At 45.7% G+C, this 28,000-nt stretch overlaps 1 protein-coding gene across 6 annotated transcripts; it reads right to left on the bottom strand.

Annotated features, from left to right (window-relative positions):
• Positions 1-910: 910 nt before the first annotated feature.
• LOC120898063 (long-chain-fatty-acid--CoA ligase 3) lies at positions 911-26,318 on the bottom strand. 6 transcript variants are annotated; one of them, XM_040303396.1, is made up of 10 exons: positions 26,096-26,318; positions 11,370-12,162; positions 7,941-8,076; positions 5,758-6,403; positions 5,317-5,651; positions 5,096-5,235; positions 4,835-5,007; positions 4,487-4,750; positions 4,142-4,417; positions 911-4,059 (listed from the first exon to the last, which is right to left on the bottom strand). In XM_040303396.1, the coding sequence occupies exons 2-10, from the start codon at positions 11,390-11,392 to the stop codon at positions 3,905-3,907; spliced, it is 2,148 nt and encodes a 715-aa protein (XP_040159330.1). In that variant the 5' UTR covers positions 11,393-12,162; positions 26,096-26,318; the 3' UTR covers positions 911-3,904. The 6 variants fall into 6 exon arrangements, with proteins under 6 accessions (XP_040159330.1, XP_040159335.1, XP_040159334.1 ...); XM_040303401.1 differs by having other exon boundaries at positions 11,953-12,162; XM_040303400.1 differs by having other exon boundaries at positions 11,971-12,162.
• Positions 26,319-28,000: the final 1,682 nt, after the last annotated feature.

The raw sequence follows: 28,000 nt of genomic DNA, 5'->3' as shown, positions 1-28,000 counted from the left end.
TAGTGTCCATCCATTGGTGGATGAACAATCAAAAGCCATCCCTTTAATGTCGTGATTTGCTGCTGTTGTTTTGATTGTTGTTGTTTAGCAAACTTGTGCTGCTGAAGCTGTACATCACAGGATTGCAATTGAATACGTTTGCGAGGGAAATGTGTTTGAAGCCTCACTACAAACATCGCAACACGATGCACGACGTTCGTTTTATTGTAACATTCGGTTGAGACAAGCATAATGAACGATATTGTACATAAAAGCATATGGTTAGAGATGCAGTTTATGCAAAAAAAAAGGAATGATTGATACCGTTTGCTATATTGATGAGATATAAAATACAATGGAATACTAAAGCATAACAAAAACACGTATAGCTAACCACTGAAATTTAATATATTTTAACTTAAAATCATCCCCTTTTATATTTATCACGCTACCACGTGATACACATTAATTAAGTTTACATTAATTCAATATTTACTTGCTGTACATAACTAAAGTTTTTAATAATATTATTAACGCTCACATGGATACAAAATAAATACTTTATATAGAATGGAAACAAATATAAACCAAATAATACTATTTATTTATCAACCTCTCTTACGACTCCACCGGGTTTTACATGACACCCAAACAATTTGTCCAAGCATTGTTCACAGTGCGATGCTAGTGTCACCTTGTGGGTAAACGATGCAACTATTCAGCTACTGACAGTCGTGTGTAGATGGCGCTTTTTGAGGGTTTAAAATTCGCGCGAATCATGGGGAAATTGTGCGGCTTTAACGCTTTTATCTATCTTTTAGTTTCGCTTAAATTAGTTTACAACGCGTGACAATTACATATTCCAATCAATAAAAAAAACTATGACCTAAAAGGAATTTATGGATAAAAATAAGAGTAGACTCAAGCCGCATGATATTTAGTGAACTTTATTGTTTCCTGGTGTCGTCCAAACGCCGAGCCGTGCTAGCTTTTCTCGTTGCATTTTGATGTGTTTCCCCCACCGCAACAGCCTCATACACTCCTATACCCTAATCAGACTCTCAATGATCGCACGCACTCATCACTTAACAACTCGTCCTTCGCCACTTCGTTCGTGTCACATCCCACCATCCATCAATATTATGCTGCGGTCTTGCTTCCACCTCGCAACCCTAAGTTTTACCCCCATTAGAACATTATACATTAATAATGGTGTCCCATGCCTGCGTGTGTGTGTGTATGTATATTATGACTTAATAATTTTACCTATGCTGAACTCCCTTTCCCAAGATGATCATTAAGTAAGATTTGTTTTTACTTGTGGAGCTAACTCTTCAAATACAAGCCGTGTTCGTACAAGCGGAACCGTTAAAATGCGGCCCTTGCTGGGAGAGTAGCAGCTAGTGAAAATCAACACTAAATGGGTGGAAAAGATAACAAAAGCCACAAAATGTATTCTAACTTTGTCTGTAAGCTACAGCTTTTTACACAAGGGCCGCGCATTTCTGATTTTATCTGCGGATTGCGCCAATGGAGCAGGCTCATCATCATCGCGCGTTGACTATCTCCCATATATACACTGGATTGCAGATTGAATCTATTTAGTTTCGGTTGCGCAGAAGTGATGCTTACTACTAACTGGGCCAACTGCAACGCGCGATTCACGGTTCGGTTACACCATAATTAGTTTTACATACGATTTATATCGTACGATCCCCCTAAAATCAGATGCTAACAATTTACTACGCTCTTTTGTCCACCAATAGATTAATACGGTACCCGTTGCAGCGTCCAGAAGGTTCTCATTAAGGGTTATAAGGTTGGTTATAAGGTTGTTGAATTATGCTCCAAATGTAAACTCAACTATCTGGGTTGTTTTGCTTTCATTTCGTTCGTTCGTTTAGGATAAAGTTTAACTATTTATGTATCGCACCGATTTATTTTGTTTCCTTTATCTAAACTACTCTAATACAGTTATAATTTATTACTAATTATTTCTTGTCCTTCTATACATCATTTTCCGCATGGTGTATTGCGTGTCCGTGTGGTTGTTTAACAAATGTGATAACAAGCGAAGGCAAAACAACATTGCAAAATAGTTAGAAGACAAAGAAAAGAAAAGTACGGGGAAAAAGTAGAGAAGAGAAAAGAACCGCACCAAGAAGGTACATTCGATTTTACTACTTTATTCAAGAGACCCACATCTATCCCCGTCCCTTCGATTCCGTTTCCTAACATGTTCACATCTGCACTCTGCATTTCTTTGATAAGTCATCCTAATGTTTTCTTTTTGTTTTCCGAAACATATTCCAAGCCCTTGTGTGTTTTTGGAATTTCCGCATGTTTTCATTAAAGTCTTTCCTAACTACCCTGCCTATACAAACCCCACTCCCTTGAAACAGTTAACCGGAACAATGTTGATCCGAACCATGTTCCGTGTTTTGTTCATCCAGCTAGACGAAAAGGACCCCACCGCACACACCACACCACCCCAATGTGGGCCACATTTCGCACCACCCCTCCTCCTCCTCCTTCTCCTCCTCCGACCCACATCGTCGTGCAAATGTGGGCTTCCTTTTCGAAATTCATATAAATATGGTATTTCATTGCTACTATGCTACTACTGCTACAGCTACACAGCATCGCATCCCCGCCTTGTTTCATTTCTTTTAGGATTCTTTCCTTACTTTAAAAACAAAATTGTAACGAAAAATCAAACCGTCCCTTAATGTATAACAAACTATTCGATCTTGGCATCTAGTGCAGCGGCACACCAACGCAAAATGGTAGAACAAGAACGCGACTTAAAACGAATGTACATTGAAGGAACATACACTGAAGAAACCGTACACGAGAGTCGCTCAATTGTAATGTTTATAATCGCGCTTTTTTTCTTCTTCTTCTTTTTTGTCACACTGCGCACGCACACCTCCCACATATCGAGGTGAACGAACGCGCAACCGTCGTGCGCTGTGTGCTCTATCGTACTAAAAAATACAAAAACAATAAACTATAGCTAACCAAGAAGTACAGGAAGAAACCGATGACGAGTAGAAAAATGTATATGCATAATGAAACGAAAAAACGATCAAACAAACAAACAAAAAACAATATTACTCCACTCGAAGGTCCCAGAAATACGACTAGCCACGTGGTGGGTGCCGCACTAGCATTAGCATTACTTAAGAAGATGAAACAAAACTTCATCTTGTCGGCTTTATCTCTCTATTACTCTCTTTCTCTCCCTCTCACACTTTCCCTCTTCGCATCTCCGCGGGTGCATTTTCCCCATTTTTGTTTTCCTCTCAAATGCAATTCCTTTCCATCGGTAGTGTGTGAAATGTTGCTTTGCTCCTTGTGTTCCTCCGCCCCTGCTTGCTTGAACGTCCAGCGCCAGAGCTTGGTTAGTAGTAGTAGTGTTGCTTTACACTTAGTACCCAATGGTACAATCCATCCACATGGTTCCGAGGATGGATATAATGGGTGTGGGGAGGATTGGGAGGTGATGTCCTTTTCAAACAGTTCGCAAAGAAATTCCAGTGCCATGCCTCTGAGCGAAAGGAGCACGAGAAGAGCGCGAACGCGCTGACGGAGAGCCAGGACCGGAGGGGGTAGGTGTTGGTAAGAGAGCGAACGAAGAGATCGAAGCAATTTTGGCGCCCATCGTCCGCGATAGCTCACGCACCGGTGACGGGTGCGACGACGATCACGGATCTTATGCGTAATGCTACTTTTTAGAGCTTGCTGTCTTTGCGTTCGTTCTATGTGAATAATTTCTACAGCCTTACGTACAAATCGCGCTTCTTCTTTCTCTTGGTATGTTGTGTGTATGGTTTGTATGTCTGCATGCGCGCGTTGTTGTGTTGTTTTGTGGAAGTAGTTTGACTGTTGGTGCTAATATAGCCGGTACCACCAACAACGCAATCTACGACGCGTACATCTTGCTAATTTCGGCCTGATACCGTTCCTGGATGTCTTTGCGCTTCAGCTTGAAGGCGGCCGTCACCAGCCCCATATCGGGCGTCCAGATGTCCTTGCACAGGTGTACGGCGGCGGGAATTTCGCTACGGTGCAGTTTGCCTGCAGAAGAGAACACGGAAAACAGTGTAATTTAATAATAAGTCACACTCAAAAGCACACCACCATCGCCCACAACACGTACATTTACGACCATGGTCAGCCAGTTCCTGCAGTACGGCCTTTTCCAACTTCTTGTTGTCGCACAGGTCCTCAAACTCGACCCCGCGAATGTCCAGCCGCTCTGCGATCTCCTCCAGATGTTTGGGATTCGGCACAACCAGCGCCACGGTGTACTGCTTCGTGGAGTCACCGTACACGCAGATGTTTTCCACCACGGGGCATGTTTTAAGTTCCGATTCCACCTTGCCCAGCGACACATATTCGCCCGCCTGCAGTTTCACCAAGTCCTTCTTACGATCTGTAACGTTTAAATTCTTCTTAATATTCCGCACAAAGAGCTTTTAAGCGACTGCTGCGCTGCACTTACCGATAATCTTAAGCGCACCATCGGGGTGGATTTCGCCCACGTCACCGGTACGGAACCATCGCTGGCCGTCCTCCTCGAAGAAGTCTTCCTGCGTTTTGCCAGGGAGCTTGTAGTAGCCCTTCGATACGGTTGTACCGCCGACCACGATCTCGCCCTGCGGGTAGGGCTTATTCGTGACCCGATAGTTTCCTTCCTCCCAGTTTATCAATCGTATGTCATTGCTTGAGGACGGTGCACCGACTCGGCTGTACTCCATGTCCCATTCTGCAAGCAAACACCCCGTGTGCCGTTAGTTAGCGTACTGTTATATGAGGAAAAGTGATAGACGATGCACAAGAAAATACGTACTGTCCATTACTGCCGCTCCGGCAGTAGTTTCCGTAAGACCGTAACCCTGGATCACATCGACGCACAGGCATAGCTTAATCTGTTCGTGCGTATCCGGTGCAAGTGGAGCACCACCGGACAGTACACTGCGGATGCGGCCTCCGAGCAACTTTGCGATCTTCTTGAAAAGAATCCTGAAGGACGAAAATCACAGTAGGCGGATGTTTAGTACATGAAATACACCTCACAACACAGTAGGGGCGCGTAGCAACCGTTACTTACTTGTCCATTAGCGGTGTCTGGTAGCCACGAGCAGTCCATTTCGATTTGTAGTTGTACGCGAACTTGAAGAACGCTTTCTTCATCGGTGCTTCTGCGTTCACCTTGTCGTTGATACCCTTCGAAATTCGATCCAGGATGAGCTGGCGTCAGAAGGGGAAAAAAAAGATAACCGATTAGTAACGGCGGCCGATTCTGTGTTTCTCCGTACCAACAACACTTACCGGTACCGAGGTCATGCAAGTCGGCCGTAACACTGACGCATCGCCCTTGCAGCCCTTCATCACCTTGCTGCTCGAGTCGATCAGTGTGAGCGGTGTCGAGTAGCCGATCGGTACGCCCGTGAGCAGGCACACACTCTCGGCCAGCAGCTCAAACACGTGCGCCAGCGGTAGGAACCCGATCAGCACATCGTCCGGATAGATTTTGAAGATATCGCAGAAGTTCTTCATCGTGCCGATACAGTTGGCGTGCGACAGCAGGACACCCTTGGGCGTACCGGTCGAGCCGGACGTGTACATGATGATGGCGGTGTCTTCAGCGGCCGGCGGGGATCCAGCTGTAAACCAATGCAAATATTCGTGAGTAAACTACACACACACAGACACATCCAACCCGGCATCACCACCAACGCTTGGCTCTGCATTGCGCTGCAAAACACTTACGGATCGTGCTCGTGTTGCCAATCTCGATCACCTTGCTGAACGGAATGATTTCCACGCCCTCCTTGAAGCCGGTCGTATCGGTCGGGTGCAGCTGGTCCTCCATGAAGATGATTTTCTTCACATTCGGCGTCACGTTCAGTACGCTCTTAAACTTGGGCAGCAGCTCGTGGGACGTGATCACGGTCGTTACCTCCGTCTCGTTGATACCGTGCGCCACCCCGTCATCCCCGAGCGTGGCGTAGATCGTCACCACCGGCATGTTCTGCTTGAAGCAACCGTGCGCCGCAATCATCCATTCGGCCCGCGTTTCGGCAAAGATGACGATGTTTTGCTTCGGCTCCTGGCCCAGCTCGCGCAGACCGCGACCGAAGCAGGCGGCCGCGTGTTCCGTCTCGATGAAGTTGCGCCACACGTAGTCGCCCATGCGGAACTTCTTGAACATCCGTCCGTTCGGTTGCATCTCGTCCTCCTCGCCCAGGATCTGGCGCGTACCGATGCACCGCTTGGTGGTGTGCACCTTCGTGACGAAGTTGAACATACGCTCGAGCGTGTCGATGTTGTTCTGCATCATCTTTACGTGCATCTCACCGGGCGAATCGACCGACCGGTACGTGATCGAGCTGCTGTCCTGCTGGATGATCTTGGCCTGTAAGAGAAAAGGGTAAAGCATATTAGTACGATGTCGATAGAAGATATGAAAGGAAAGGGGGTTCAATTAGTTTGAGCAAGAGTGTAACAATTGATCGAAATCGCATTTTACACATTGATATAATTAATTCATAGCCGGTCTCGTGGCATACTCGTGAACTCGCACTACTTAACAACATGCCCGTCATGAGTTCAAGACCCGAATGCTATGGGTAATCAATAAGTAACTGAAAGTCAAGCCGACTAGTAGTACCAAAGGCAAGCCTTGACTGACAACAGTTGTTGTGCCAAATAAGAAGAAGAAAAAGATGATTAATTCATTATCCTACATTGAATTTTAACATCACAAGTGCACTGTATGCATCCAACCATTCTACGTAATGCCAAAGGTAGCCTCGTAACCATGATCTAACCATTCCGCCACGAGGAAGCAAACAATCCATTTTCCTTATCTAGCGCGTTCAGATCTTCTGATCAATCATCGACCACGGCGCGGGCGAGTAAACCCTATCCGCGAGCAGGGTAATGTACATTAATGCTCTCTGCACTCCGTTCTGCTGCAAACTTCCACGCCTGAAAGCCCCCGAGGCATCTCAAGGTTAAGGGCTTCCGACAGGGAGAAAGAAAAAAAAGTATCGACCGATGCAGAAAAGAAGGTACAACCTAACCCCCAAGGAATTGGTCCCTTCCTATAGCTAGCTGCCCTATGAATATAGATGTTTATAAAAAGCATTACCCTTCGACTGCAGCTAATTTTGCTTCATCCGAGTTTTACCATGACCATGGCGATACCGTTCGCACATGCACACCTGTTGCACCTTAGTGCACACCGAGACCCCCCCTCCCTTCCCCGCATCCATGTTAGGTGGTGTTATATCCGTATCCACACAAATAAATGATGATTTGCTACCGGGGTTGCTCAACACAGTGTGGGTCCTCCTCCTTCTCTGTGCAACATTTTCTCACAATTCTTTGCTTGTTCTTTCTCCTGTTTTACTCTGCTGTGCCAAAATTGTGATAAGCTTTCGTTTCATCCGCCCAGCAGCAGCAGCAGTGGTGTAAAAATCCTCCCCCAACTCCACAATGGTTAACACGAGCGCGCACACGCGTGACCCCACCTTTTGGGCTACCGAAATCCAGATAATGCTGATTGTGATAAGCGCACACATGCGTCAAAACAATCTCTCGCATACCGGCATACCAACAAAAAAACAACAGACCAAAGTTCTGCTTAATCTCTATGCAGCATACCCCTGAAGGGCTTACACACAGTTGAGGCGGCAGTGCGCACGGCGCGGAAAAGCTACAGAGCCTATGACGTGTTTTTTTTTTGCGAATCCCAAGCTTGCGTTGTTCCGATAGCTACTCTAATCCTTTCTACGTTACAATCTGTGCACGGCACTGTTGACGATAACAATATGCCGTTGGAGGTGGAAACAGTAGCAGGAAATGAAATTGAATTGAAACGTGCTCTCGGAGACAAAAAGAGGAGTTGTTAATAAATTCGTGAAACAGTTTAAATGCGATTTGCTTACCTTCACCCGGCGGGCGAGCTGTCTTCGCTTCCAGGGTCGCTGGATGGCCAGATAGATCGGCATCGTGATGATGTCGTACACCATCGTGATGATCTTGATCGCCCCGATCGCCGACTGCACCCAGACGCTTTCCATGCTGAAGAGGGTTGGTACGTTGGTAATAAATAGAAAAGAATCTTATTAGTGAGTTTATAATGTAAAACAGAGTAAAATTTTTCCTAACAGCAATGCTAACAGCAAAGAGAAATATGAGTGACTACGGCAAATATTTAAATAACGTGGTCCTAAAGCTTCTAAGGAACTACTACCATGCATTGTTAATATTTTACGATAAATTTATAAAATTAAACAGTAATGTATGGTTTGCGAATGATGAAGAATGTGCACAGTCGTCTGTATTGCCCGGTATTGACTAGCCAATCTGTCCTTGTAATGTATATCCTACACTACAATAACGCACATAACGACAGTTGCGATCAACAGGTGATTGATTTCATTACATCCATAGTTCCACTTCTATCCACATTTCCTGCTAATTTATTTTCCTCCCTATCTTTCAATCCACTTTTCCAAACCACGACTAACACCCACTCTTCTATCCCTCCGTTTGACCCTAAAGAATCGATCTTTTTTGTTGTTCTCTGAGCTTTTGTAGTCCACCACAACTCTTACTCTTTCTGTTTGTGAGTCATCGCGATGTCCTGTCGGCTAGCCTGGGGAAGTGTAACAACGTTTCTCAGCGATCAAAACACAACACAGCAGGGCAGGGCAAGCACTGGACCGGCACACGAGAAACCGAAGCGGATCGATGTCAAGAACCACCGCACTGTAGCGTGTAGTAGCACGAACTGAACGGTGCACCGGCACGGTCACAAACATAAAAGGCGTAACCACCACCGGCAGCAGCAGCAATAGCAACAGCACATGGGCTCAAGAAAACGCACAAAAACCAAAGACGTAGTAACAGCGGAGCAACAACTACTACCAGGAAAAAGCCTGCAAAGGAATCGCGCCCTTGGTGGTGGTGTGCCGGCCGCCGGTTAGGATATGCCACGGGGGAAACCTCACTTATCACACCAATCTTATCTTGCCAACCAACACCCGACCCCGAGAAAAATACGACGAATACGACGACAACTACGACGAAAGCGACAACATTCTCGTATCGGGCTTTCTTTCCCCGGGTTGTATCCTACAGGCGCGTTTTGGTTAACCTTGGTTGTAAATCCCGAGCACAGGTTTACGCACATCATGATAAAAGTCCGCTCAACTGCCGGTCAGCCAGATAACTCCATGGGAGAGAGAACGAACCGGACAATGTTTGAGTTTTTGTTTTTGTTTTACTCCCAGCTTCTAACCATGCATTCGCACAGGCACTGCAACCCACACCCCGTAGTAACCTCTCCTCCTAACGGCATAGATGCGTCAAAACGGAATCCGCTGGTGGTGGTTGGATGGCTTAACAGGTTGCACCAAACTCTCACACATGCACTATCCCCGGGACTTTCTGCCACCTTTGACTGTGAGCCACCGATAAGATTACCACACATCTCCACCGACAATAATCCAACTCGACCACCCGATAACGGTGAAGAGGGCGCATTAAAAGTTTATTGATGTGTGGGATTTGCAAATCTCCGCCACGAGCCTTAGCACGGGGACACGATCGTTATGTAAGGGGACCGGGGGTCCAGTGAATTCCCAACTCCCCCTCCACCTCCACTGCGCTAGAGCTTATCGTGATCGTCTCCCCGCACCAACCATCACGTATCGCCAGATTTCTGGGACTGCAATTGCAGATTGAAGGTGTCATAAAAGTAAAGCTTACTGGTCTGTTTTTTTGTTTTGCCTCGGATTCCCAGAAAGTCGGTTAAGATTACGGTAACCAGGGTCAGAGATTGTGATAATTTGCCATTGCAACCGTGCAACCAATTACAACCTATGATGGTGCACCAGGAACCCTGTGACGTGCCTCGTGACAAAGGCTTGTGAAAAGCTTTAAAATGTTGGACTTTGAAAGCTCTGGAAGTTTATTTTGTACGACGAGCCTCCTGAGAAACCCATTTGTAAGCTAATTTTGAACGAGAAATGTAGCTCGAACATATTTATTTCTTCGCTTTCCTCGTTCGATTTCTTATCGGTCACCGGGGCGTGCGAAAGGCGGAACCAGTCCCATTCCCCTTTTCAATACTACCTCTCTTTATCTTCTTTTCTGAAGCAAATGGAACTATTAACCACATGCGTTTACCTCTCGCCATGTGGACTTTGCACCACGCCACAAGTATCAACCATCATAAAAAATACGAACCACATGCGGCGTGTCGAGTACGCGCTCGGGTTGCGATAAAGAAATCAAACACACATACACATTGGTGCACACATAAGGTGCATTTCCTGTCCGCATGTTATCGGCTATTGACTATCGGGTCAGCAGCCGGCTTTGTTGCTTGCACAGTCTGATCCTCACGATCCTAACGTCGTAGGATTAATAGATATCCCAGCACAGTGCCACCACACGCACTATCTCGTAATGTGTCACCCATAGTTTCCCATGACCCGTTCTTTCGGCGTCTCCAATGGTTTCGGGGTTTGGAAACTAAACATTGAAAATCTACACCGCCAAAGACCTTTGGACCGAACTGTTCTTCAAGTTCATCGATCGCTTTTTCGGTGGCTCGAATACGATAAGAATGCACGCAGCCTGAACTCTCTGTACGACCGAGGTTGATAAGAATCGTCACAACCGTAACAGATAAACGCGAAACCGTTGCAACCACTTTCCACTTTGAACGATTTTGTACACCGATTGGTAGTGTACTGTTCGGTGTCCATCGAGCAACATACATGCACGTGTGTTGTGCCATTCGTTTGTTTTTTGTTTCCGTTTTTTTCTGGTTATTGTGTTAACGTAATATTCTGCTTAGTTCTAAGTACACCAATACACGAAATTAAAAGGTACAATGCAAAAGAAAAGCTACGAAAGCCTAACTACCGTGCCCGTAGGAACAATTGTTAATGTATACAAACAGAAACGGCGAGTTAGAGAACTGTTTGGTCTTACAGTTTTCTCATTTTGGCATGCATGTTACTGCTAAAAGTAGAGAGACGAAAAGAATAACGAGGAAAGTGTTATGAAAACAAATAATTAAGAAATCGATGTTAGTATAATACGGCGTTCGATTTTTGGTTAGATTTCCGTGACGGAGCGAAAAGAGCGAAAGGATAAATTAGGTTAAAAAATAATCAACATAGTAAGTAGTCGAATTGAATCTTAAGAAAGGATACACAAAAACTCAAATCATTAAAGCGCAACCAAACTCAAACGTTGAGGCCACCAGCTGCCGCAACGTCCGCAACAAATTGGCGCAAAAAGCTACACATACAAGAGAGAGAGATAGAGAGGAGCACACGGTCCTGTGGATTACTTACTTAATATCTTCTTCGATGAACATTTTGACGAACAAAGAGATGTGTTCCTTTTTTGGACTTTAGACAACTACACAACGTTCCCAGGCCACTACATGCACACCTCAAAACATACGGTGATTGTGAATATAGAATGATAATGTGCTTTTCCGGCTGCCAATTGTTCTTGTTGCCTTTCCTAGCGAAACTCCCAAACTTACTGATCGAACGCTTGCGCGTCTTCTGTACCTTCAATGAATGAACTACCACCTTTTCTACACTTCGATGGTACCACCAGTTTCTTCACAGACACAACTGGACCAACTAATTTTTCTGTTCAAATGACTGCACTGCAACACACAACAAGCAACAAATGCGCACCGGGACGCACCACACACACACAGAAACGGACGGTGAATTGTTTTGAGCTTCCTGTGATGGGATGATAATGTGTGAAGATCCGGCAAGGGAAATTCGATGAGCTGATGATCACAGTAATGATCCCCCCACACACACACACAATGACACCAACAATAGCACACTATGGCTCCTTCGGTTGATGATATAGGACAGACAGACAGACAACACACGCGGATCGATAACGTACACCCACAGTGAAACACACCCGAAATTGTGCTGCGGGAGACGCGATTTCTTATAAGATTCTAGCGTCGGCTCACACGACACGATCGGGGATCTCCGGTGCAGCTGGTTGTTGTTGCTACAAAAATCAGTCTTCTAATGGCGGCGCGCTGCTCTAGTGATGCTGCTGGAGAAGGGACGCACACAACACAGCACTATTCACGATGTAGGGGTTCTGTGAGGGAAAAAATACAACAAAAAACAGAAAAATTAATATAATCAGACGCACGCACAGGTGTTGCCGATCGAAAGCTACGAAACAAATGACGCAAAACACGTTGAACGCGACGGGAAGGGTGTGGAATTGTGTTGCGTGTGAAGGATGAAGAACTACACAAAAACATCAATTAAATGCTCGTTTTTTTGTGTGCATCGTACATGATCTTTTCTCATTAAACTATCGAATAATTGATGCTTTAGTTATCCCTCAAAAACACACTAATCGACAAAAGGCCCCAGGGGTTCTTAGAAGACCTTAAATGGTTAGCGTACGCGATCACAGCTAGCCAACGAATGACGCCAGCGATACGTACAAAATCTTATTAATTACTTTGCGAAATTACTAACCCTAGAAGCCCGTTTGACATGCTATCACCCCTTCTTCCACCTCTTGCCGACGTAGATCGGTTGCAACACTTGACGTCGAAATTGACCTCAAAAGTAACCATCAGCATTTCGGAACCGGTCTCGAATGGATCTCTCTCTCTCTCTCGAATTTTTCTTAGCAGGGCTTCGATTGAAGGAGTAGTATCAATATACGCACATGCAAATTGCACTCCGGTTAGAGATAAACAAATCGTAACCTTTCTAGAAACTTTACAGTATCATTAGGTGAATAGCATACTACAGCTGAGTAGATGCGAATTTTGGATTTTGGGGCAATCAGTTTGAAAACAACATCAGTTGACATTACGATAGAACTACGAGTAAACTGTGTCACATCAAATGAATTATGCTTATTCGTGATCGTTATCGTCAACACTGGTTTACAATTTATGCACATACAGCAGCATACACGCCCTATGCATCGTTTTCTAGGTCAATTGCATTCAATTTCCTTTGCGACAATTCTATCTCATTGTACACCGTGTGATAATGACTGCAATCTGAGCGGCAAACCATCTACTTAAGTGCAACCGACCAACCGACCTCTGGCACAACACATACATCTAATCCTTGGACTTCCAAATCATGAAAGATTTATCAGTGATGGAAGTGATACCAGTTTCCTCCTCTTCCTCCCCGGGAGGATATACAGGGTTTTCCAGGAGTTCTCATAGTTGTGGGACACTTTATCGACTCGTACTTACGGGAAAACAACATTATGCCAAGGGAAATGGACTCTATAGCACCCTTGTTTGACAAATCCCTTTAGGATCCTACAGGAATAAGGAACAAGAATTTGCAATAAGCCTGTCTAATAAGAATGCAATAAGGATTAGATAGAGTCAAGCAACTGTCCCACAACTATGAGAACCACTGGCAAACCCTGTAAGTTCGTGTCCCCTGCGCTTACACTCTTATCACTAATTCAATTGTTCTAAATGAGCACAAATTGTTCTTTCCCGTTGCGATCGGAGGCTAAAGAAAACCAGCGGCAGCAGCAAGCGATTGCGATCACGAATCACAGCATTGCCGGTGCCAGTGATACTATACCAGTGAAGATGCACGTTGCACACGTTGGGAAGAGGGCAAGAAAATAGGGTTGATTTTTGCGCCCTCGTACTGGTACTACACACACTGTGCGCTACAGCTCTGGGAGCAATTACAAGCGGCGCTATGTGGAAGCCAAACACACACATGTACACGGGGAATACTACCCCCCCCCCCTCCCCCACTCTCATGGAGCGAGCGCGGTAGTTGTGGTTGTGTGAGATAATTTATCATAATGACCGGGTTGGATAGCAGCCATCGGCCAACTAGCATCACGTGGCACAGGTACAAAGTGCAATCTGGACCTGGACGGGGTGGTTGGACGGAACCGACACACTGTGCACGAGTGTACAACATCATAGGAACGAGGAGAAGTGTGGAAAACGGGCGAACGGGACCATCCGTGCAGGCGAAGTGGGTGATGTGTGCGTGACCAGAGACGCTCATGGCCGAGAGAGCACGATCCACGCCGTCCAGCACACTAGAGGATGGGTTTCTCGCCGCTTTGTGTCTGTGGTTTGATCAGATTATGAAGGGGGGAGGAGAGAAAGAGAACAACCCTTATCGATGCGTGTTATCGGGGTAGATGTAAATGTAATTATTGTTTCTGATTTAAGTAAATAAAGTAATTTGAGATACGATTTTCACGGCCGTGATTTGCAAAACGAGTATAAACCGGACAGCATTAATACAACACGTGCGCACCATGTCACGAGGTGTCTGGCGTCAAAGATTCAGGAATAAGCTAAATGAAAGGTTTTAGACTGCCATCCTACAGGGTTTCCCACGATTTATTAGTTGATTCCCATCATTTTTTGGTTGCTTCCCATATTTGTTTAGTGTTACCACGAATTTTTGGGCGTTTCCTAGATTTTTTTATTCAATTATCAATACAATTCCAATCGGAGGATACCAATAAATTATGGCAACGAACCAAAAATTATGGAAACCGACCAACAAATCGAGGGGAACCCTGTATGTGTGCTTGTTTTAAATTAATCAATCGCTGTACGATTGGTTTGAAGAAGACCCAGCCTAGTCTTTCATTCTGAATAACAAAAATGAATCACGCATGCTCTTGCAATCGGCTAACTTAAACAAAAACGACGGCAAAAACATTCACCCCACATTGTTACAATAGCTACAGAAGAATGGGAAGAAACGGGAGCCGCATTCAAGTAAACTTTGTCATACTATTGGCCCAACATTAGCTCTAACGCTCAAGCACACAATGCAAGGGAATCCACCTAAGGTTAGTCACACCATCCGTTCCTAATGAATCATGCCGTTTTCTTAAGAGACACGTTCTTTGTTGAAGGGATACACTGCTCGATTTCAATGCAAAACTCTCCCCCATACACACACACACACACACAAACAAAGACGCTCTGCAGATCGGATTGCTACGTAAGCAATATTGACCAACGATCGTTTTGTTCACATTTAAATGCACAAACTAAAAACAATGTAATTATGCTTAGCTAAGCCGATCGTTTTTCCACCGTTCACACATCGCCAGTAATTTTGAACCAAACTAAGCCATGCTAAATTAACCAAGGCTGTCCTACGAAGCGAAAACGCTTTCCACTTTAACCCATTTACGGAAATTAATAGGTTAGTAGCGTTACAACAACACTACAAGGATAGCGAGGATACGACAACGACACCGACCGCAAGGATGACGCGGAGAAGGCTTCATAATTAATGACTAAGCCTTACTATACAGTGTTTGTTACACCAGCTATACTTGCGGGCAATAATGTCTGTTGCTGGCTCGGCAGTAACTCACAGTATGATAAACGCCCAGCCCTTTGTGGCAGAGTAGAAAGGCGCGAAGAAAGCGGCGATGATTGAGTTTCGTTGGCGACTCTTGTACAAAAAAACACAAACACAACACCTTGGAAAATCCTTGTAAGTTGTTAAACAAGGTAGAAAAGGGCTATACAGCAACTATGTCGTAGTGTTACATACACACGCACACACACTTCATAATGATTAAATTCCAACCGCGGAGGGGGAGGAAATTGCTGACGGTAAGGATATTTTCCCATAATGCAAACAACAACCATGTGGTGTTCTTTTTTCTCTCTTGTTCAATAATGTTGATAGAGAAATTAATAATTGAAACAAGATACTAGATCCTCCTTCCGGTACATTCTGCTAAATGACACGATGTAACAATCTAATTGACCCCTGTCCTACGTCTGATGTCCGACGTGATAGAAGCTCACCTCACGTAGACCCTTTACAACACCCCTTTGCTGCAGGGCAATGTACAAGGTACACACATGTAGTGTTCGATTCACTGCCATCGATTCAATCGATCGATCGATCGTGCTATGTGTTAATGAACGAATCCTCCTTCCCTTTCGTAGTAAACACAGCCCTAAATCGACCCATTGGCCTCTGGCCGCTTGTAACTCGGCGGGCGACGCTAGCTGGCGCCCGATCTAATTCCGTACGTGCACGATGATAGTGTGGTACAAATCGGTTCGGTTCAAACTTCAACCCGGCGGGCGATTAAACACCAATTAAAGCGGACGACGCCATAGGGCAAAAAGGGCTAAATGCATCGCGTACAAAGGGCGATAACGGGCTGCACCAGAAGGTAAACAAGATTAGCGCCTCCAAGAGGAGGAGGTTGGGCGTTACATGGCGCATCCGTGTGTGTGGCCGGGCGACATTCACATTGGATGGTGGTCTAATCATATCTGCCCAGCCAGGTCACTCGTTCGATCGTAGTCCTAGCTCCTATCGGATCCTTGGTGAAGTATGTTTACTAAGCGGAGGCAGATCGAGTTCAAACACAACTACTTCCTGCTTGCAACAGTAAGGTGGTTGGAGGGTGGCGACACACATTATAGATCCGCAATTACAACAGCCCCTTAATCTGTTGTGTATAATTTTAGTGCGGATCATTTCATGGCAAAACGGGAAGTTGCAATTAAGGTTCTCTGCAATGGAACGATTTAATGTTAAGTTCCAGTGATACCAGGAAACAGATTCAGGAAGTGTCCTTTTGAATCCAATAATTCTAATGCTAAAATGAAGAATAGCCCTAACATCATATCACCAAAAAAACGATGCAAAGAAATTATCATATTAATCTTGAAAAACGAACCTTCTCCTAAGATGGAATGTCTTTCCACTGTCCGGAATATTCCGGATTCCAACCAATCGGGGTCAGACCGGGGGAATAATATTCAATCATTCATTCAGCGAGCGAGAGAACCAACCTAGACCTCAGTCTCAGACTACAGCTAAATTAATTGACAAAAGCGTTTGACCACGCGCAACCATCACTGTTTCGTTTGAAGAAGAAGAAGGGCAGTCTCCGTAGCCTCCGGATGAACTTGAACTTGAAACGTGAGCCGGCCACAACAATGTTTGGTGTTCGGGTTGGTGGAGGGCGGCGATTGAGACACATTCAATTGGCCCTCCAAACGCCCCGTGAGCGAGGGTACCCCCTCGATGTGTCTGATCTGCCTCAACTGTTGATGTTGCTCCTGCTGTCTATTGCCGTCAGCTGATCGAGGGCCCTCCGGGATTGGACTCTGGACCGTGTTTTGCGGCATATCTCACACATCACACCACAATTGGTTTGTCGTCTTTGTCCAATTGCGATTTGTTTAGCACAATACACACGCGAAGCCATCATCCGCTTAACGCTCAAGAAGTGTAAAGTGGTTCAGATATCGCTGGCTTAAAAGCACACGCACACACCCGACTGTTAACACACCAGGAAGAATAAGCAACACGAAGGAAGAGATGGCTCTCTTTTTTTGTTATTCGCGCTAATGATGCAACAAACCGGAATCTCTACTTCCTATGTATAATATGCGCCTGTTTTTTTGTTGATGCAAATCTTCCTCCTCATGTGATCGCACAGCGGGCGATTCACACGCGGACACCGCGGAATTAGCAAACCAGCGAACGATCTCGAAATCGAACGCCGAAGGACGGCGATCAGCGGATCGCACAGCATCATAATCCATCATGCAGAGACCCACATATACGACCGTATCAACGCATCGCGACGTCTGTTGGTGGATGGAAACGGTACATTTCGTATTGCTAACAAAAAGTTCATTCACCCACCATACCTCGAATGGAACAACAATATTTGATAAGCGAGAGCGAATTCTCAAGTTTGAAGCATTAATTTATTAAAGATTGTCTTTTTATATACATATTTTACGTACTACGAGTCGCAGTCGATGTATTCATATCCCAAAATAAACATAAAAATGCAATAAAAAGCACAATCAAACGTTAATAAAATAAAAATAAATTTAAAAATCTTCCCGTTTCTCTTTTACATTCATCTCTTAACTCTTAAACACAATTAAAGAAACGTTCAAAAATACATTAAATTGAAATTATTTTTGAATTACTATACTATCTAACCTTCCAAAATTTGTATCAGTCAACCGTCTATAACCACGTGGATATGAATTTTCTTCTCATCCATGTAAGAGACGATCGCAACTTTCTCTACGCGCTTAATTAAATCGCAAATTGCCGTCCCCACCGGCAGCCAGCCACCAGTCATTAATTGCTTGAGTAATTGTTACGCAGATGAGTCTGCTGGTCGGTGGTTTCCTACTGCAGTGACATGAACTGCACAATGATGTTTTGCAACAAAACCACCACACTTCGAGAGAGAAATGTCCCTTTTTCAAGGTGAAAATATTTGCCGAAAAAAAGTTAATGTTTCAACTTATTTAATATGTTTGTTTGGTTCAAGAAACAAAACCATATAATCCGATATCGCTTTATAACGTGTTGCATGTGATGCTTTTTACCGAAGAAATCGTTTGATGAAACCAAGAGAAAATCGGCACTCATCACATGTATCGTCATCGTCGTATCGGCCCAATGCAGCAGCTCACTAAAAAGAAAACAGGAAAAACGTTTCTTCGAAATTTTCTTCTCTCCTACTTTCACTTTCCATCGCTGCCGCTCATATCGCTCACTCGCCCCCGGGCAATGTCCGTCTGCATGGCCCACGGGGAGGAAAATCTTGCACCAGATTACGCGATCGCACGGGGTGGTGGAGCTGTACCTAACAGCGAACTATCGCCGCACTAATGAATCTCCCCCAACACACGACGAACGAACGAGGAGGAGATGGGGCTGCAGCAACGAAGAGAACGAAGAGAAGGAGGAGGCTGCAGCAGTACGCGAGCAACGAGGATCAACCACAGTGTCTTGTCGCGAGGTCATTCGTCTCGCCTGGTACACAGCAGCAGATCAACGCGAGCTGCGCGGTTACATCAGTCCCGGCGTTTACCCTCACACACATCCGCTGTCCATCCACACTTTGTCCCACCCCACGAACCGAGGGGGGGAGGGGGGGTTAAGTGAAAATGGGTACGAGCGCAATGGACGGTTTTGGATGCAGTAGAAGAAAAATCTCGCCACCGCCGCGCGTATAGATAAGCGCAAGGAGCGCAAACGATAGTGAAGGGGGCACAAAGGAGACAAGACAGTGCGAGTGCACGGCGAGAGGTCGGGTCGGGGAGAAGAGCTACATGGCCGCAGTCGGGCCTTTTTTGTGTGCTGAGGTGCTTGTACGTCGTCGCTTATGCGTTTGCGTACGTGCCAAACGATCTTTGGACTCATCGTACGACTGACTGACTGCTGCTGCTGCTGTTCCTGCTACGATCAAACGAGCAGAGTCGCGTACGCAAACTGTCTTGTGTGTCATATTTTGGCGCGTACAGTGAGTAGCACCTCGCTGAGACTAGTTGCTGTTAAGCTAAAACTTTTAACACCTATGTATAATACCTAATGGTGAATAAGAATCAAATCCCGGCAGCGTTATTACATGTTAAATAATATAAACTTTTGCATAAACCTTTGATTGGCCCTCACTACTTTGTCCCTCACTGTACAGGTACGCGTGATACGCATGCACACCATCGCGTATGAAGTTACCAACATTAGCTCCATGCCCTCTTTTGCTCGTACGCGCTACATTACGCAATGACGCAATCCTTCGACTGTATTGATTTGCAAGAAAAGGGCGACAGATTTGTCTACATAAACGCATGGAACCGGCCGGCAGCTTAGCCGTTGCACCAATCAAACGCACATACATTCGTAGTACATCGATGCACCGCGCATACCACTGCGTCTACATCCACCGTAAAGAACAATCCTACAATCTTATTCGTCTGGCACAGAGAGAGAGCTCGTGTTTTCCATATCATTCCGAATGTGATTAGCTTATCCCCTGTGGCTGTTACCGCCTCTCTTCTACCTCGGGGTCCCATCGCAAGCAGAGAAGAAATTCGTCTCATGGGTTCAATTTGATATTTTAATTTTAGAACACAAACGCAGTTGCATCATCGCAGACAGCTCGAAGGCAGAGCGCGAACAAGATCGGACGGGCGGGGCGAGTATGCGGTCGTACCGGTGAGCGTGCGTGTCCACAAACGATCGTCCAAATCGTCTTCGACAAAACTATTTCCGTTTTCAATTTCCCGCACCGGACCGTGTGTCTGTCACGTGGAAGGTTTTTGTCTAAAAACTAAAACAAAAAAAGGTAGATTATTTATGCTCGTTTGTGCAGAGAACATGATACATGCGTGTATGCAGCCGCACACTCTGAAGCTCCTCGAGCACATCATTTTGAGAGCCGTTAAAAAAGCCAGAACAACATACCCCAGACCAGACACGACCACGCTAGCATGCTAAAACAGGGAAAATGTGTCCATCGTTTCGCAACTTTGTACCGCACCAAGGTTGAATTGGTTGAAGGGCCAGAAGGAAAGGAAAAAGAGACAGCCGTTGACCAAACAAGATTAAAATGGGCACTCTCTCTCTCCCTAACCACTGCCTAAGCCACGACACCACACACATGGCAGGCCAGTCCTCCAGTCCGAGTGGTCCTCACATACCTGTCCCTGGCTGATTGCGAAAAGGCTACTTTAAGCTCGATTACCATCACCGCACATCCAGGGGGGGGGAGGTGGTCAGGGGGGAGCAGAATTGTCGCCATTAATGGAGACAGAAACCAGTGCATTATGTACCGCGCCGTATATGTAGCAATGCAAGCCACGTGTTTACGCATGCCACATCAAAACCTAAGCCCATAAGGCTAATGATAACAACACACGCTGGCAGCGTGGACAAGAAGCTTGGAAAAGGCTGAAATTAGAACAAATTATATCACACACACACATACACCCAAGCAACTCACTGTCTGTAGCGCGAAGCCAATTGTCGATTAGATACACTCTGCTGGAAAAGGTCGGACCAATTAGCACCTTAGATAGCTCTATGCTCAAATGGCAATGTAAAGAATCGCATCTTTCCCCCCTTCGCTGGTTAGAGTAGCAGCTTGTGACATCACATATCATCAAAACCTCAGCAAAACATAAACATTTTACATTTAAAAAACTAAATTTTCCTTTCAGGCACAACAAAACCTATTCTAATAAAACTCTCTTACGCAAGTATATCCTACACGTTCGTTCCATCTTTTAATTACCTTCACTAAAGAGTGGCAGGTAAAGCAGTAAAACACCACCGATAAACGATGGTGGGGGAAATAAATTCGAGCAAATACAATATTCCTATACGGTGTACGATTTTTTACCGAGAGAAAGTCAACGTTACGCACGAGCGGGAAAGAAAACTACTCTGGAGCAGCATGCGCGTATGTGCAGTGGAGTGGCATAGCGCGACCGTGCAGCAGAGGCTTGCGTATTGCTTCCACAAAGCACACAACGCACTGTTGCAGAAGTTGAAGGTAAAGAACACGCCCCGAAAGAAATACCTCTCCTCCTGCAGGAAAGGAAACAAAATTATGCACATCCGTATGGTGCAAAAAGCAGTTTTCTTTCTGCTTGCATGTGCTCTTCCATACTCATATCTACAAGACTATGCGTTCCTGCTTGCTTCCCCCCATTGCTACACCACACAAGGCGTCCATATGTCCATTCCAGACGGCAAACCCCTTCCGTTTCGATAGAAACATTACCCTCTGTGTTTGGTGTTCCTCAAACTAAGGGCAACGCAAGCCAAGCCAACGCCAGTCATGCCATGCCATTTGCCATGTTTGCCCATCGGTTTAGCAGACACGACCTGGAATGGTGCACTTTTTTGCATTGAAAAACGCATCATCTTCCCCAATGTCTCCCTCCCATTTCTTTGGCGAGAGTTGTTTTGCGGCACAAAAAGGGGAGACGCACAGAGACTCATCCCACACCATCCGACCTCCTCCCGCGGTGGACGGAAACTAAGGTGAAGCAAATAATAAATTAAGTCCTTCGATGTCCCTACACGGCCACCAGCCATCGTTGTACCACGCTTGCTTACTACCACAACGGCTCTCGGTTCCATCCATAACCACTCGCACGGACCTTTCGGTTGTACCAGGGCAGGACTGTGGAAAATGGCAACACGAAACGGAAAGAATTCAAAACAACGGAAAGTGAAAAACTGGTTTTAATGGCTCTCGTTCACGACAAGCTTCTTCTTCTTGTGGTGGAGAGATCCTACTGCTCCAAAGAATGATGTTTGGATCCTGCTAGAATGGAGACGATTCGACTCGGCCAACACAGCGTTGTCGAGAAGGCCACGCGCTTGAAATAAAACTTTTCAAGAACAATATTCATTTATGTAGTAAAATACACTTCGAAAAGATTATAATAGGATACAGCAAATCGAATTCCACTTAGCTTAGCAAAGCAGCAGCTGTGTAGCTTTCCCGTTCATCGCAGAATTCGAACGAAGCTTCTTCCACCGTTAAGGTAAACATGAATTGGCAAAACAACGCTACGAATGGCAAGCTAAAAATTCTCCCTTCCCTCTCCTGAAAGGCTTGTGGAACGTTCTCCGTTGCGTTGGACTCGGGTTCGGTAGACCAAGCCGCGTAATATTGCTTAAAACGCTAAAAATGGCATGACGACCGGCGATCGAAGCACAGTACAGTGGAGAACAGGCAGCACACGCAAACCTGGAAGCGACGAAGACACGCTGCGCTGCGGCATGACGGACGAGTCGCGTTCCAGACCGTTCCAGGGGCCAAGGTGTTTGCGTTGAAGATAAATATTAAAGGGTATAAATAACAAACTAACACAAATAAGTGCTTATTTAGCTTAACTTGCACACTATAGAACCGTTTTTTTGTTATTGTTTTCATTTTTAGGGGGTTTCTAGTAGCATGTATCTCTCTTTTTGAAACAAACATTCCTAAACATCAATTGATGGCCATTATTTTTGTTTTAAAAAGAAGACAAAACCGATCTTTTCCAAACGGATAGAGCGCTTTACAGATTTCAATCGATATTTTTATGCCACGAATCGAGCCGGCTGGATCGGAATAAAGGCAAACCTTGCGATTACCGGAAAGGTTCGATAATTGCTCATAAACTGGACCCCACAATAACTCAAGGTCGATGGGTTCTTCAGTTGAAAGACTTTGTTTGTAAGTGAAACTTGCAAGTACAAGGCAATAATTTCATTACGCCTTGCTAGCACCCAATAAACGATTTAATGAAACAGGCAAATTTTACGATGGTATGCTTTTCATCAATTTTCGTTAGCGATCTCCCTATTGAACGCACCATTTGCATTATACAAAACATTATAATTGCCAAATGGTAGGAAGCATTTCTTCCGGTTTGCGTTCGACTGGTAGGACCAAACGTTGCCATCAATATAGATAAAGCACGGCTAGGGTAAGCGACAGTACCCCGTTGGTGGCCATTCTCGAGCGGATTTTAAACGATTTGCACGATGGATTCAACAAAAAATCCGAGGTCTCGTGCTGATATGCCTACAAAGAGAGAGAGAAAAAAGAGAACCGCAATGTAGCAAAGTGGGTTAAAAATGAGGTCGCGTCTCGCCAAACTAACCCACCCAGTCCAGCCGGTTATACTGGGCTAGGCTAGCGGTTCCACCAGTGAACGGACGGGCGCTTTTGCCGGACGCCGCCACCGGGTTCTTCTACTTCGTGTAGGCCAGTTTGTATGCCGCGGACAGCCATATTCCGGGCAATTCCTGTGTTCATGCCTGTGCTGGAGTTCCGGACTGCAGTCTTTTTTTACTTGTTTTACGGGAATTCGTATGTTTTCCACTCCACGCATTGAATGCCCTTCTCAATACTACCTCTCTCTCTCCCGAGCCCCAAACAAATGCACCGAATGTGGGACACACACACACCGCACATGAAGCTGTCAAAATTGCATTGCCAGGTACACGTCCCTCCTTCCCCTCCCCTTTCTCTCCTGCCTAATCAAGAGGAAGATGTGTTTTGTTGTTGTTCGGTACCAAACACACACACACATTTCGGTTAAAGTAGGCCCTGCACCCCACCCACTAGCAAAAAAAACAACTCACATTCCCACATTACACACACACACATATGTATGCACAAACAGAAACACATGCAGAAGCGGTGTCAGGGACGCACGTCGAAGCAAAGGTACCCAAAGGGCGTTTGGAAGAGAGAGAGAGAAAGAGAGAGATGCGGTGTGGTGTGATGTTTTTGTTTCCGCGCGCGGCCCGGTCCTGCGCCGTAACGTCACACGGCATCGTACGATATTCCGTCCTCGAGCCTCCCTCTTCCCCGGGGCAACACATCCACCCCTTTCCACACCGCCCGTAATATATTCGCGCGCGCGGACTACGTACTACCGGCAATGTGGTGTGTTTTTTTTTCGCTTTGCCTCCCAAGGTGGCCAAACACTGCTATGTGTGTGTGTGTGTGTGTGTGCGGGTGTGACCTGTGCCGGTATAGGTGGCCTTTGCACAATTGCAGAACGACGTGCAGCAGCAGCGGCAGAAAGAAAGTACAATATTGAGGCCAGAGCCTGCAAGAAAACACGCGTTTGCGAAAATAAAAGGAGTTTCTGTGTAACACATACACATACACACACAGACACATCTTTTGCTGTTGCGCGTTCAACCATGTCGCGTTACTTTCTTTGCTGCTTCGCGGTGAATGTGGGCGCGAGAGAGCAAACCCTCCCCTTGGCTCGGGAGAAAGATGGGTCCAACGTCCATCGGAAGACGTCGGCCTACAAAAACCGGTGCGTGGCCAGTGGCCACCCAGTGCTCTGCAACCGACGTAGCAGGCTGACGGAAACACACACACATACACATGCACAGTTGTAGTCATCGGATGCGGTGCTAGGTTGTTTGCACCTTTCATGCACCTTTTACAAAGCCGACGATCACAACACCGAATGCTACTTGACACTGTGCTGTAGTCGCAGCCTATCAAACGATTTACACGTTTGCCACTATTAGCCGCTCTCTCGCCTCTTCCTAGATATTCTTCTATTTTTTGACGCACCGAGCAAAGTAGAACGACGAAGAAGAAAAGAAACTTGTGAACACTCACACACACACATAGCACACAGTGCCGACAGACAGTTCTGCCTACTTAGAAACTTGCTCTACCCAACACACAACCCCGGTACAGGAGAAGGGCGGAAAGGCGATGGGCCAGGAGGGGGCTGGTGAATCGGTTCACATTTTCCGGGTGCGCCGCTACTTTGACAGTGGAAAAATTCTTCCTCTTTTGAGGTTATGCAAAGAAGCGCCACGCAGCCTTGGCGATCGATCGGCACACGTCACACACACACACCGTGTATTGTTGAGGGATGGCGGCGGCGGCTGGGGCGGTGTTTATTTTTATCCAAAAAACCTTCAAGAAACCGTTGCCTCGTCGGTTTGCGTACCACACCCAGCGCGAACTTGCGTTAATTGGATGGAAAAGGCGAATCACCAAATCCACCCTTTTCCCCTGTGTGCGAGGCCGTCCCCGCACAATACCTTGCGCCCGTTGCGTATCTACCACCACCACCACCACCACGGGAATGGGTCTTCCCGGCCTGCCTGCTATGACGACGTGTGGTGATGACGTTTCTCCGATACACCAAACTATGCCGATGACGATGATGGTGGCCGATCGGGGAAACCGTAATCGCAGCAAACCACGACGACGACGCACCACACGAGTGTCTTGCTTAAAAAGGCTACTTTCTTCTTTCACCCGTCGAAAGAATGCGATTCTCGGCTAAATGCCTGCGTTCCCCTCGCTTCTCTTCCACCTTCTCTACACCAGAAACACACACACATGTACACACGCGTCACGTTTTTTTCTTGTTTCTTCAAGGTACACACAATAATATTAATTTTGCAAAAAAAACTCCACGCCACTTACACAGTCGACGAAAAAGGGTATCGACAAACGGGGGCTTCCTGAGCGTGTCACAGAAATTGATTTTGCACTACGCACAGAGAGACAAACGACGACGACGACGACGACGACGTTCCCGAAACGCTTCCCACCAAGGAGCCAGTGCTTCTGTGCTGGCTGTCAATCACACACAGCACCGAGAGCGCTTCGAAAAGCACATGGAAAATAATCTTACGGACACAACACACACACACATACACACAACAGAAACACACAGATATATTGGATAACCAACCTTTCTTTTCTTGTTTTCGGGAGCAAAAGTGATGATCTCGGGTACACACAAAACACGCGCACTCTCACACACTACACGTACGTACACACACACGCACGCCACGTACCAGCAGCAGTAACGATAAACACCAACAAGCGTACGTTCGTAATCCGTTTTATCGGGGCAATTGTTGCGTCCCTTGCGGACGAATAGATGCGATGCAATGCGGTGGCGAAAAAACAATAGGGGCCACGGTTCAACCGCTCGACGCTGCGCTGCTCTGCCGGGATCGGGATGCCAGAGAGCGAGAGAGAAGAGAGCGAGAGCACACGCGAAATTTAGATCTCTCGCTCGTTCTCTCTCTCTCTCACACACACACTCGGAGCGAAACCGAGAGCGTGTTAAAATACTTTGAACTGAACGTATAATTCTACGAAGAGTGGGAGGGATGGTTCAAACCCGTGCCATTCAACCGTTAGCAGCACTGCGGGTAATGCGTTCTACAATCGGATTCGTCAGCAAGAGGTGTATTGTTTTGTGCGTTTTCTTGTGTAAAATTCTTCGAGATGGCACCATTCAATTAAAGCGGAAATTCCTGTGAGGCAATTGTCGATGTCTCTTGTTGTTGTTTGCCTCAAGTGTTCCAAAGCCGTGCCTGAACTTGTTCGATTCATTTCTTTTTTTTGTACAACTACAAAAGAGAGTGATGCAGCAACCATCGGAGCAAACACACGTGTCCGGATACGCTCCCAGCGCTGTGCTTCCATCTTTGTTACTCCGTCGGCAGCCATCTCTGTTGTTCCCGCAACCGACATCGTGCTCCGCGGGCAGCTGTGGCGGCGTTTACGATGAAGCAATACCGAGAGCAGGCCGCTCAGCTTCGGTTTCGACCAATCAGCGGCCAAAAGCGGATGGCGTGATTGCTTACGTCACCTTTTACGCTCTCGACGCGCTCACGCGCTCTTTTGAGAACGGCCAACTGCGACAAACGCACGCGGCGCGAATTGTTTACATTCCCAACTGTCCGTTGTGAGTCATGGTGAAACGGCCCCCGATGGTGACGGTTTTGCATGGCGTGTCCGTTGCCCGGCACATGGGCAGATCGCAGCACAAGGGGTGCGATTTAAAAAAAAGGGTGGATGCATCCTTTTCTGTGTTTTTTATTTTACAGAACGGAGATTGATAAAAGCTGTACTGATAAATTTAGGCTGAACGCACTCGAACCAATATGTGTAGCATACGTCGCAGGCGTACGCTATCTGGCACTGGGCTAGGAAATGAAAGAAGGGAGAAACTTCGTGCGTATTCTAAGCGACCATTCAAACAACCGTTAAATTTCATATTGAGACCTACGATGTTTGGGGTTTGAATCAAGAATGAACTGATTGTTTTGTTTCTTCCATCAAGATTGTTAGAAATTCACACTTTTTTCTAGTTCCAGATAATTTCATCCATTTTTCAATTAAATGGGCAATAAAATTTAAGCTAAAAAGTATTTGTATCGTCAGAAATTTGTTCAACAATACTAGAAGGGCAAACATGAAATATGGCTTTGTTTTTTTATCTTTCAAATATTGATGAAACGAAACGAATGCTTTATTTCTACCACGATACATCCGTTATTCTTTTCTTCAGGAGGTTACTTTAGTAACAAATGAATTTTATTTAGCAGCTTACGACAACGGAGATTCAATCTTAATCAACACGTATAACATGTGTCTGCTCTCTATCGTGTTCCCCTTCCAACTTCTAAATGCCTAAATTTCCGCCAAACTCGAATTATTGAAGTAAAACTAAATTTACTCGAAGAATTCGAAAAGGCCGTATTGCTAGATATATCCGTCATTATATAAATTAAAATAATGATTTGATAAGAAAAATTTAAAAATTTAAATTTTAATTCCAAAACATCATAGACCGCGGCAT

This window comes from Anopheles arabiensis, chromosome 2 (genome assembly GCF_016920715.1).
Source record: "Anopheles arabiensis isolate DONGOLA chromosome 2, AaraD3, whole genome shotgun sequence".
Lineage (NCBI taxonomy): Eukaryota > Metazoa > Arthropoda > Insecta > Diptera > Culicidae > Anopheles > Anopheles arabiensis.
The sequence above is the reverse complement of the archived record's forward strand: the minus strand, read 5'-3'. Positions and strand labels throughout refer to the sequence as shown.